Source organism: Pocillopora verrucosa, chromosome 11 (assembly GCF_036669915.1).
Source record: "Pocillopora verrucosa isolate sample1 chromosome 11, ASM3666991v2, whole genome shotgun sequence".
Taxonomy (NCBI): Eukaryota; Metazoa; Cnidaria; class Anthozoa; order Scleractinia; family Pocilloporidae; genus Pocillopora; species Pocillopora verrucosa.
Window position 1 is genome coordinate 3,733,610 of NC_089322.1, and position 12,251 is coordinate 3,745,860.

Here is a 12,251-nt window from a genome sequence, read left to right on the forward strand (position 1 = left end):
AAATGCTGATATTGGAGCAGAATCCTGTGCTGTAGGGCAAGACCACCTCAGCAGCTTCACGGAAATTTCCCAAATTTCCTATTTACTACTATCCTACAAAATATCCTTTTTTGATCAGCAATTCGTTCACAATTAATTTTAAAGTTCTCTTTTGCTTTCCGATATCGAGATGCTTTAAGTTTTATTTCGGTTTCAGTATACTTCCTCCCCCAAATGCTCATATGGCCTGGCAGTGAATTCATTCGATGGCCTACAAGGTTACGCTATACAGGAGTCTATGTGTTGCGCTTGGCTTTCAATTTGTTGTAGATGATGTTTCTCGATAACAAGATTTTTGATGAATAAGACACTTTCCAGTGCCATCTTTTCCAGTCCCTCAAAATAACCTCGTATTCAGTGCCTTTTTTCAATTCGAAATGAACGAATCGGGTCCTTCTCCAACAAAAGGGACCAGCTACTTCGGTTATTCAAAATTTCTTGGCTCCTTCAAAAAAAATTAATGAAGGAGTTTATTCACTAGAACTTATAATTTTGTCAAAAAAAAGACTATATCCAGCAATTTTCAATACTTTGAGGGACATTTTTCACATAGGTAACTTTATAAACGTGTTTCTTTACGCAATGGGCTCGCGGGGTGTTAGCAGAATTCGTGACGGTTACAAAAACCCTTGAAGGTGTTTCGGTTTGGAATAAGTTTCGCGAATTCTCGCAAGCCACACGCGCGATATAATGAAGGAATGATAGAAAGAGTCTTTTATTGCATTATTTTTGATCCATGCTTATCCGTGCCTACCGCATGCAACTAAGTGACAGCCTTGAACGACGCCTTATCAGATGAGACTGCGAAAACAAACAAACAAATGAAAAAACAAACATGACGCAACCCATAGAACTTGACCGGAGCTGTCACGCAACCACAACAGCGTGACGGAGGAAATTTTGAGATTCTCATTCTTCCTCAATGATTAAGTATACAATGTTTTCTTTAACTTACTTTCATCTGAGTCTCCTCTTTTTTATTTTTAGCAATGTAACGCAGAACAATCGATCCAATTTTACTTCTAGCTATGGCAGAAAGCAACTTCCCAACAACGGGAGAAGAACTGGAGGTGAAAAATGAGTTTCCAGCCACAGGTGAGGAAAAGCAAGAGGGAAAGACTTCGTCATGGTGACTTTGTACTGTTTTTTGATTAAGTATATCTTAATTCTGATGCACAATTTTTTGGATCATTTCGACTCGAAGGTTTTAAGTAATCCAGTAAATACGCCAGTATTAGAATGCTAGTTGTAATTGCACATAGATGTGATCACTAGCAAGTTCTCTGTAGTTTCAGCAACAGAGAAAAGTCAAGTTAAGTCAAGTGACGCTGAATTGGATGTATACGATGACCCTTTAAGAGGTAAGAACACCAGGTGAATCAAGATTTTTTGAAAGACTTCCCAGTGAAATTTTTGTCACATTTACATCAAAATTTGCTTATGTTCTGTGGATAAGTTTTTGAAACAGCAAAAGATTGTTTCTTCAAATTTCAAACTTTGTAACCAGTAGAATGCGTAGACATCATTAATTATTCATAACCGATAAATTTGAACGCGACTTCGCTTTGAAACGCCCCAAATTAGAAAAGAATGTGACAAAATTGGCCCCCTAGCCTTAGTAAAACTCAGTTTTCTGAGTTTTAGAAATGCTAACTTCTTATTCGACGCCCGGTGTTTTTAAGAATAAAGATGTATCTACAATTTGCACCTAAAATGAATGATAATTGCGAAGAAGAACTATCATCCTTTTGCATTTGAAAATACCTAAAATGTGGTCATTTTTAGTGTGACCATGAAAATGGTACTTTCCCAATCAGATTTTCTTCATTGAGCCTCTTCGAGTATGTTCTCAATAAACAACTACATGTATGAGAAAAACCAAGTCACACACAAAAAAGAGAAAACATGCGTAACGCAGGTGTAAAAGGGTTTTTGGAGAGCCTCTCGACCTAAATGTAAACCAAACAGATTTGATCTGGTTATAGCCAAACTACAGCTAAAACTCCTGATAGCTTGCATATTTTAAAGCAAACAAAATGCACAGATAAACTCTCTTGAAGGGCGATTGCAAACAAAGTTAAGTTAAAATAGGATCTCGGTGAAACTTGTGCTTTTTTGGAAAACGTAAGCCACGTATAAAAGGAGGTTTGTTAAAGTCTCTAGACCCAAATGTAAACCAAGAAACCTGAACTGGTAATAGCCAAGCTACAGCCCAGACTTTTCTGATATTCGTTTTTCATAGCTCTAAGCTCCTTTAACCTAACAGTTCGTTTGGAAATATAAAGTTGGCATCATTGGTTAAGGGTCGTATTACTCATTACTAAATCATTAACACTAAAATGGCGTGCTTTCAGTGATAGCGAAAGAATGTCTGGAGAAAGGTAACAAAGAATACAGACAAGGAGAAGCTAATAATGCGATAATCTCCTACACGGAAGGACTTCAAGTGAACTGCAAAGATAAACGGCTGAACGCCAAGCTTTACAGCAACAGGGCAACAGCTCATTTCCGTTTAGGTAACAATTTCATTTCTAAATATATAAATCTCTCATGCAGCGTTACAAGATAACGGAATACACAATCTGCCCCAAGAAAAGTAAAAAAATTGAGCAACTGCAGAAAAGAAGTATAGAAAAAGATATCACCCTTTAGCAGATCAAGATTAAACAAAGAAATGATCCTCGTAAATGAACAGCAATTTATACAATTGTAATTTTTCCAAGCGTCTTTGCCGCAATTGCATGTGATGACCACTTTTTTAAACCTCACTTCTTCATTTCACAGCAAACTACGTGGAATGTGTCGATGATGCAACAGTTGCTGTTCAATTGGAACCCACTTTAATCCAAGCTATTGAGAAAGGTGAGTTTTTCAGATATAAGCCGTCAACATTCTTTTCTCTGACTTCGTCAAAAGAGGATGTGTGGCTTGTGGCAGGTAATTGCACCCCAAATGTCAATTGTATCTGGTATGTCAATGTCTGTTATGTGGGTAAAAAGCATAAGCAAATGTCAGTAAGCTCTCAACTACCACCGCCTGGTTAGTTCACGTTCTAGAGCGCCGGAGGTCGAGGGTTCAAGCCCTAGACCACAACAACACTCAGTCTAAAATCATCTCAGGAGAATGTGCTGCCACCTGGCTATGACATCTGCAAATTGTTTGATAATCTTGTCCCGGATATGGAAGGAAAACCGTAACCCCCGTTTCCTGCATCTTCTCTGTAACTCTTAGCAGGAGACGTTAAAAACCCGGCAAGGAGGCACCTGAAAAATTCCTTTTCAAAAGTTAAACTGCTCAATGCAGTCTGTCCGAAAACTTCCCCGAAAAGTGCTGAAAAGCGCATGAGAGCACATTAAAATGAAGAATGCGCGAGATAAATTCATCGTTATCATCATCTGTTGGAGCTTAATTGGTAGCCGCTTTGCATTACCTCCTTATTGTTCATTTTTTTAGTTCTTCTACAAGTTCAAATTTCCTTCATTATTACAATTTTTGTTCCCAGCTAAATGACAAATTAAGTCCATTTTATCAATACGTTTATACCTTAACAGTGATAACCTCGCATCACCAATTATTCTCTCCTTTTCAGGAGCCAGAGCTTGTGTCGAACTTTGCTGGGATAAAGAAGCAAGGAGCTGGTTGCATATGGGATTGACAGTATCCTTTAACGAATGTTTCAAACGTGATACGAGATGCAATGCGAATAATATTTCAAGGAAAATCAATACGTTCCAAGCAGATTCTTCTACAAATAATGCAAGCAATCTTCTCTTATTACTGCACTGAGCAGTTTAAAGAAGCTAAAATATTAATAAGGAGTTCTTTCTTTTATCTTTTATATTTTATCTTTCTTTTTTTACGAAACTTTACTTAAAAGAAGAGGCCATATTAATTAATTCCCAGAGTTTCTACTGAATGCCCCTCATTTTTAACTTCAAACAAGTATCACCATGACGACCGAACCTAAACTAATAAATGAGCTTCAGAGCTAGTTAACACTCTCGAGTAACTTGAATTAAAATCTCTTTAAGAAACCCACGTTCGAATTATCATTTCAATTTTAGGGTTTTTATAAAATGTGCTCATTATTTTTAAAAAACAGATTTCCATTGCATTTTCGCACATCCACTCGTGATTTATCTACCCTTGACACGTTTAAAGATTGAAAACAATAACGAACGTCTGCTTCAATTACTAAGGAAATCGAATGCCGATGTAAAAGTCAAAGCACAAACTTATGCCAGTCTCGGATGTGCTTATCGTCGTGTTGGGCAGTTTCACACAGCAATCAAGTATCATCAACAGGACCTAGAAATTGCTAAAGAAGTGGGAGACAGGGCCGGAGAGGGAAGAAGTTATTGCAATCTCGGCAACGCTTATCAAGGTTTAGGACAGTTTAAAACAGCCATCCAGAACCATCAACGTCATCTAGAGATTGCTAAAGAAGTGGGACACAAGGCCGAAGAGGGAATTAGTTATGGCAATCTCGGCAACGCTTATTGCAGTCTGGGAAAGTTTAAAACAGCCATCCAGTACCATCAACGTCATCTAGATATTGCTAAAGAAGTAAGAGACAAGGCCGGAGAGGGAAGAAGTTATGGCAATCTCGGCAACGCTTATGGCAGTCTAGGACAGTTTAAAACAGCCATCCAGTACCATCAACGTGATCTAGAAATTGCTAAAGAAGTGGGAGACAAGGCCGGAGAGGGAAGAAGTTATAACGGTCTCGGCAACGCTTATGCCAGTCTGGGACAGTTTAAAACAGCCATCCAGTACCATCAATGTCATCTAGAAATTGCTAAAGAAGTGGGAGACAAGGCCGGAGAGGGAATTAGTTATGGCAATCTCGGCAACGCTTATCAAGGTCTAGGACAGTTTAAAACAGCTATCCAGTACCATCAACGTCATCTAGAAATTGCTAAAGAAGTGGAAGACAAGGCCGGAGAAGGAAAAGGTTATGGCGGTCTCGGCAACGCTTATGCCAGTCTAGGACAGTTTAAAACAGCCATCCAGTACCATCAACGTCATCTAGAAATTGCTAAAGAAGTGGGAGACAAGGCCGGAGAAGGAAAAGGTTATGGCGGTCTCGGCAACGCTTATGCCAGTCTAGGACAGTTTAAAACAGCCATCCAGTACCATCAACGTCATCTAGAAATTGCTAAAGAAGTGGAAGACAAGGCCGGAGAGGGAAGAAGTTATAACGGTCTCGGCAACGCTTATGGCAGTCTAGGAGAGTTTAAAACAGCCATCCAGTACCATCAATGTCATCTAGATATTGCTAAAGAAGTGGGAGACAAGGCCAGAGAGGGAATTAGTTATGGCAATCTCGGCAACGCTTATCAAGGTCTAGGACAGTTTAAAACAGCCATCCAGTACAATCAACGTTATCTAGAAATTGCTAAAGAAGTGGGAGACAAGGCCGGAGAGGGAAGAAGTTATAACGGTCTCGGCAACGCTTATCAAGGTCTAGGACAGTTTAAAACAGCCATCCAGTACCATCAATGTTATCTAGAACTTGCTAAAGAAGTGGGAGACAAGGCCGGAGAGGGAAGAAGTTATGGGAGTCTCGGCAACGCTTATCGCAGTCTAGGACAGTTTAAAACAGCCATCCAGTACCATCAACGTCATCTAGAAATTGCTAAAGAAGTGGGAGACAAGGCCGGAGAAGGAAAAGGTTATGGCGGTCTCGGCAACGCTTATGCCAGTCTAGGACAGTTTAAAACAGCCATCCAGTACCATCAACGTCATCTAGAAATTGCTAAAGAAGTGGAAGACAAGGCCGGAGAGGGAAGAAGTTATAACGGTCTCGGCAACGCTTATGGCAGTCTAGGAGAGTTTAAAACAGCCATCCAGTACCATCAATGTCATCTAGATATTGCTAAAGAAGTGGGAGACAAGGCCGGAGAGGGAATTAGTTATGGCAATCTCGGCAACGCTTATCAAGGTCTAGGACAGTTTAAAACAGCCATCCAGTACAATCAACGTTATCTAGAAATTGCTAAAGAAGTGGGAGACAAGGCCGGAGAGGGAAGAAGTTATAACGGTCTCGGCAACGCTTATCAAGGTCTAGGACAGTTTAAAACAGCCATCCAGTACCATCAATGTTATCTAGAACTTGCTAAAGAAGTGGGAGACAAGGCCGGAGAGGGAAGAAGTTATAACGGTCTCGGCAACGCTTATCAAGGTCTAGGACAGTTTAAAACAGCCATCCAGTACCATCGACGTCATCTAGAAATTGCTAAAGAAGTGGGAGACAAGGCCGGAGAAGGAAGAAGTTATGGCAATCTCGGCAACGCTTATCAAGGTCTAGGACAGTTTAAAACAGCCATCCAGTACCATCAACGTCATCTAGAACTTGCTAAAGAAGTGGGAAACAAGGCCGGAGAGGGAATTAGTTATGGCAATCTCGGCAACGCTTATGGCAGTCTAGGACAGTTTAAAACAGCCATCCAGTACCATCAACGTCATCTAGAAATTGCTAAAGAAGTGGGAGACAAGGCCGGAGAGGGAGGAAGTTATAACGGTCTCGGCAACGCTTATCAAGGTCTAGGACAGTTTAAAACAGCCATCCAGTACCATCAACGTGATCTAGAAATTGCTAAAGAAGTGGGAGACAAGGCCGGAGAGGGAAGAAGTTATTGCAATCTTGGCAACGCTTATGACAGTCTAGGACAGTTTAAAACAGCCATCCAGTACCATCAACGTCATCTAGAAATTGCTAAAGAAGCGGGAAACAAGGCCAGAGAGGGAAATTGTTATGGCAATCTCGGCAACGCTTATCACCTTCCAGGACAGTTTAAAGCAGCCATCCAGTACCATCAACGTCATTTAGAAATTGCTAAAGAAGTCGGAGACAAGGCCGGAGAGGGAAGAGGTTATGGCAATCTCGGCAACGCTTATGACAGACTAGGACAGTTTAAAACAGCAATCCAGTACCATCAACGTCATCTAGAAATTGCTAAAGAAGTGGGAGACAAGGCCGGAGAGGGAATTAGTTATGGCAATCTCGGCAACGCTTATCGCAGTCTAGGAAAGTTTAAAACAGCCATCCAGTACCATCAACGTCGTCTAGAAATTGCTAAAGAAGTGGGAGACAAGGCAGGAGAGGGAAGAAGTCATAACGGTCTCGGCAACGCTTATGGCAGTCTAGGACAGTTTAAAACAGCTATCCAGTACCATCAATGTCATCTAGAAATTGCTAAAGAAGTGGGAGACAAGGCCGGAGAGGGAATTAGTTATGGCAATCTCGGCAACGCTTATCAAGGTCTAGGACAGTTGAAAACAGCCATCCAGTACAATCAACGTCATCTAGAAATTGCTAAAGAAGTGGGAGATAAGACTGGAGAGGCGTACTCACTCTGTTTGCTTGGAAAAAGTTTTGAGTGCCAAGGAAATCTTATGATGGCCTTTGACTGTTATCACTCGAGTGTACAGTTGTATGATGATATCAGGGCCAGTCTTCAACTCAATGATCAGTGGAAGATTTCTTATCGTAATCAGCACCAAAGTGCATACAAAGGTTTGTGGCGTATAAATCTCATTCAAGGTCAAGTTGTAAACGCTCTTCTTGCCGCAGAGAAAGGACGTGCTCAAGCTCTGAGAGATCTCATGACCACAAAATATCAGCCTGGAGATTCTCCAACGCACAGCACATCTCTGAGTTGGGTTCCATTGAGCACAGTTATCATAGCTATTAATGGACCGTGCGTTTACTTATGGGTTTGCCTCAGTGAAGATAACATCCAGATGAGACAGGTACACGTCAACAATTATAAGTATGAGAAAGAGTTGGAATGTTTCACCAAGCTACTGAACAAAACTGCTCTGAAGGAGATCGGTGCAAGAGATACTGTTCCAATCGAAAATCTTCCGCTTGATTCGCCGACAGAAGAGAAAGTGGCCAATCAAGTGATCCCAGTTGATGTGAGGCACTCCCAATCAAGTGCTTTAAAGAAGCTGCATGACATCATCGTTGCTCCTATCGCTGACCTGATCGAAGGCAACGACGAGATCACATTTGTTCCTGAGGGGCCATTTTGCCTGGTGCCCTATGCAGCGCTGCAGGACTCTGACTCATCATATCTGAGTGATTCTTTCAGAATTCGTGTCCTTCCCTCTCTGACGACGTTGAAACTAATTCATGGTTGTCCAGCTGACTTTCACATGAAGACTGGTGCATTGCTTGTCGGCGATCCATGTTTTAAACATATCATCTACCAAGGAAGTCTTTTGGTGCAACTTCCAGGAGCAAGGAAAGAAGTGGAGATGATCGGACGTATCCTCCATGTTTCCCCCCTCACTGGACAAATGGCAACAAAAGATGAAGTGTTAAAACGAATATCATCAGTGGCGTTAATTCACATTGCAGCGCACGGTAAACTGGAAACTGGAGAAGTTATCCTGGCACCAAACACCACAAGAGAAAACCCTCAGCCGCAAGAGAAAGACTATCTACTGACGATGAAAGACGTCATAGAAGCTGGGTTAAGAGCACGTCTGGTTGTACTTAGCTGCTGTCACACTGCTCGTGGGGAGGTCATGGCCGAGGGTGTGGTCGGTATGGCGCGTGCACTTTTGGGTGCCGGTGCTAGATCTGTTGTGGTAACCTTGTGGGCGATTGGCGACGAGGGAACCCTGGAGTTCATGACTTTCTTCTACGACGCACTTGCCGAAGGCAAGAAGGCAAGTGAAGCTCTCAATCAGGCCATGAAGTGTATGAGAGAAATTGATAAGTTCAAGAAGGAGATTTACTGGGCACCATTTGTACTCATTGGTGACGACGTCAACCTGGATTTCAAGGATATTTAGAGGCTGCAGTAGGTAAATACTCCGTTTATACATTCTATTCAGTACAAAGTTACATTAAATTGTAATTATTACTTACGTGTGCGCCCTGATACTTGCGTATTATTTTCCTTTCCGGTTGGTTGCGAATTTAATTTTTGCTCCGGCAAATTGAGATGCAGTACAACCAAGTGGACACGTTTACGATGATAACATTCTTTTTTGGAAACATGACAGGAGTAAAACAGCAAATTTGTTTCAAAACAATCCTGTTGTGCAATGTATCGTTTCAGGTACTAGGAAATATTTCATGGAAACTCAGTTATCCTCCTTAAACTTAGATTCTTGTATTTTTCAGTTAAGGCAGTGAGCATTGGAATCCCAGGGAGTTTTAGGGTACCTGTAAACGTTGATGTTTGGACCAGAAACCAGTAAGCTACCGATGAAATCTTTTTCAAGAGTCTTCTTTTCAAAGCAGGAAGAATCAAAAGAAGGCCAAAGTCAAGTTTAACAAGAGGACGGATTTCCTTTGATTCAAAAGTTGACTTTTTGCTTGTCTGAACTGCTCTTACGAGCTTCATCTTTGATAGCCTGCTGAAACAACTGTTTTGTTTTCATATGATGCCTTGAAATTATCATGACTTGCTATGTAAAAAGTTATTTTTAATCTAAGTATTACCTACTAAGAGGATTAAGGCGTTACGTTTACGTCGAAGCTGAAACGTCTTAAAATCGTTTTTCACAGGTTTTTTTTTTGCAGATTTTGCTCAATCGGTTTTTTTCTCATGAGTGATGTAAAGCTGTTACAGCCATGTGCGTGTGTGGAGAATTTCCATGGAAATTGGACAGTAATCAGTTTTCCGATTGCTAGATTATCTTAGTTTATGTCAGATGGAAATTGTGATTAACTTTTAGAGGATTTGTACCCAGTCATTGGTACTTAAAGTTAGTTTCAGCCGATCATAATTAAGTTTATTTGGACTTAATATGACAGATTTTGGCCGTAATGGTCTAGTCTTGGTATGAATTAATTTTCTGAGATTTCTCCTTTAATTTTGAATGCGATAAATTGTGTTATTTTTTACAAGCAGAACGATTCATCATGTTTAAGTATATTGTTTAAACTAATCGTCTAAAGGCAAAACGAGAAGTTTTATTTTAATTTTAGCTACTGGCCTACAAAGCATTAGAAGAAGCTCAGAACGAGCCGGAAGTTGGAGTTAGATGATTTTGTTTAGTCACTCCATTTAGATTGTTTACATATTATCTAAGTACAATAAACTAACATTTGAATGTCAAACAATGAAACAAGTCGCTTGGCATTTTGTCAGAATGGAAGAGGAAATCAATAACAAAGGGAAGGACATTTCTGCATCAACCTGCATAAGCCATTTCTTGTCGTTTGAAGTAGAATTCGCTTAATAACTTTTGTCCATTTCTTTGAATAGGTGAATTGAATGAGAGATAAACTTCGATATTTTCTGACTCTATAACTGCTAATGACCATCATTGGGAGCCGTTTCTTAGGATGTCACGCTACGCACTTCTTTAGTTCGTTGCGCGACAGAGAATGTTTTGTCACATCTTGTCGTTTGAAGTAGTGTCCGCACCTATGTCTAATTCGCTCAACTTTTCCGATTTCCTTGAATAGAGTTATTAAATGAGATATAAACCTCGATATTTTCAGATTTTACATCCTCTAGTTTCGTTGGTAGCCGTCACGCAACGCGCTCCTCTTGCATGTAATGCGACAGTTATGATGTTTTGTCATATATCGTTGGAGGCCAGGAAAAAGAAATTACCTTCCACTTTGGGAGATGGTGCCTTATTCTCTTTATCGAAAGCGTCCTCATCATGAGATAATATTGATGAATTTTTTTCCACGATTGCAAACTAAAAGAGCCTATTTCAAAAAACAGGAACTTTCTTGAAACTGAGGAGGGCCGACCGAGGGGATTTTTTAACGGCTAAATTGTGGCCATTTTTCTGCTGCGGTTAACCCAGAATAACACAAAGTAACACACTGAGGAAAGGAAAGATTTTTAAATTTTTTTTTCTATAATTAAACGGTTAAAATTTGTCAATTTTTTACGTCTAACAGCTAGTTTTTTGACCGATCTACTGCTAACGGTTAACCCCATTGAGACCCTCGACTGGGTGACATGCAAGATGTGAAATAAACACAGTTTTATAAGGTGGCATTCGCAATTTGAATTTAGAGTGCTGGTTTTTGGAGGAGTAAGGATCAAACTTGGAGAGACGGGCATGGGAAGAGCGTTGTCACAGATCCACTGGGCATTCCTGTTATGTTCGATCTAAAATGCTTAATTAAGTTAACGCAAAAAAAATATATCATGCGAGATATTCGCCGACGTCAAGACGAGCAACGATAAATCTCCTTCCCTCTTTTAAGAACGTGAACCGGATCCGAAAAGTCAGTAAGCCCTGATATTTTGACTTCACCCCAGATCTAAAAAACTGCGACAACGTAAATGTTTTAGGGGGGCGTCTCTACTGACGTTAGCATATATTACAGTCATTTTCAAGAAAGAGCCATAGGAAGGGGGGAGGGGTGGGTGAGGTTCCGTTTATCCTCCCGGTCGGGAGTGTAAATGACTTCGTGATTTCATGGGTAGCATCAGAGGACGGATTCTCTAGAATCTTAGAGCTACGATTTCAGAAGGTAAATATATGAATTTCCCTGCGTAATTGCTGGACTTAGGCTCCTATCATCTGCTTGGACTTTCTCTTCGTGCTCCATAACTCTACTCCATCTACCCACCTTACGGCGGTTTTTAGTATATACCATACAGGTGAATAGAGCTCTTCACGTGGGCTGATTGGCTAATTTGGAATTAATAGTCGAACATGCATTAAGCGGTCGATTGTAAAATTCCCGATTTTTTTCCTCTTAAACATTCTCACTTTCAACGCTTTTCAGCGGTGGTCTCTTTTTAGCGGTTGTGGTCATCCTTGACTGAGTCCCATCGGCCTGTTCGGGTTGTATGGAACGGTCACTTAGGGCTGAACCACTCGACTAAAACGACGAATTCTCTCGAGCTCTCAAGTAAAATTTATTCCATGTTTGTCTCCCACAATCAATGTTAGTATTTAAGTTTAAATGTTCTCAACTCATTGTAGATTACCTTTCTTCTTAGGACTGTTTGTATCTGACAAATATTACACAAGAAAACTACGCAAGTGATTTGGTGATTTATTACACCCATTTTGAAATCACTGGTGGTCCCTGTAATCTGATTGGCTCTAATTGATGCGATTTATTCATGAATCGCACCATTTTTTGCTTTAAAACGCATCTTTTTCCTGGCCAATGAGGAGGCTACACTAAAAACAAAACAACCGATCAGATTTCAAGACTTGTTTAAAGTAACCGATCAAATTGCAGAAAAAAATTTTGCAACTTTTGT

At 40.5% G+C, this 12,251-nt stretch overlaps 1 protein-coding gene and 1 long non-coding RNA gene across 3 annotated transcripts; both read left to right on the forward strand.

The window, feature by feature from the left end:
- The first annotated feature begins 1,326 nt into the window (after positions 1-1,326).
- Positions 1,327-3,689, forward strand: LOC136284245 (uncharacterized). The gene is made up of 4 exons (XR_010719088.1): positions 1,327-1,400; positions 2,394-2,555; positions 2,824-2,901; positions 3,629-3,689. It is a non-coding gene; the product is annotated as an uncharacterized lncRNA (long non-coding RNA).
- Positions 3,690-7,415: 3,726 nt separating this feature from the next.
- On the forward strand, positions 7,416-9,463 carry LOC131778645 (tetratricopeptide repeat protein 28-like). 2 transcript variants are annotated; one of them, XM_066158592.1, is made up of 2 exons: positions 7,416-8,859; positions 9,182-9,463. In XM_066158592.1, exon 1 carries the CDS (start codon positions 7,438-7,440, stop codon positions 8,845-8,847), a length of 1,410 nt encoding a protein of 469 aa, XP_066014689.1. In that variant the 5' UTR covers positions 7,416-7,437; the 3' UTR covers positions 8,848-8,859; positions 9,182-9,463. The 2 variants fall into 2 exon arrangements, with proteins under 2 accessions (XP_066014689.1, XP_066014688.1); XM_066158591.1 differs by having other exon boundaries at positions 7,416-8,855.
- The last annotated feature ends 2,788 nt before the right edge of the window (positions 9,464-12,251 follow it).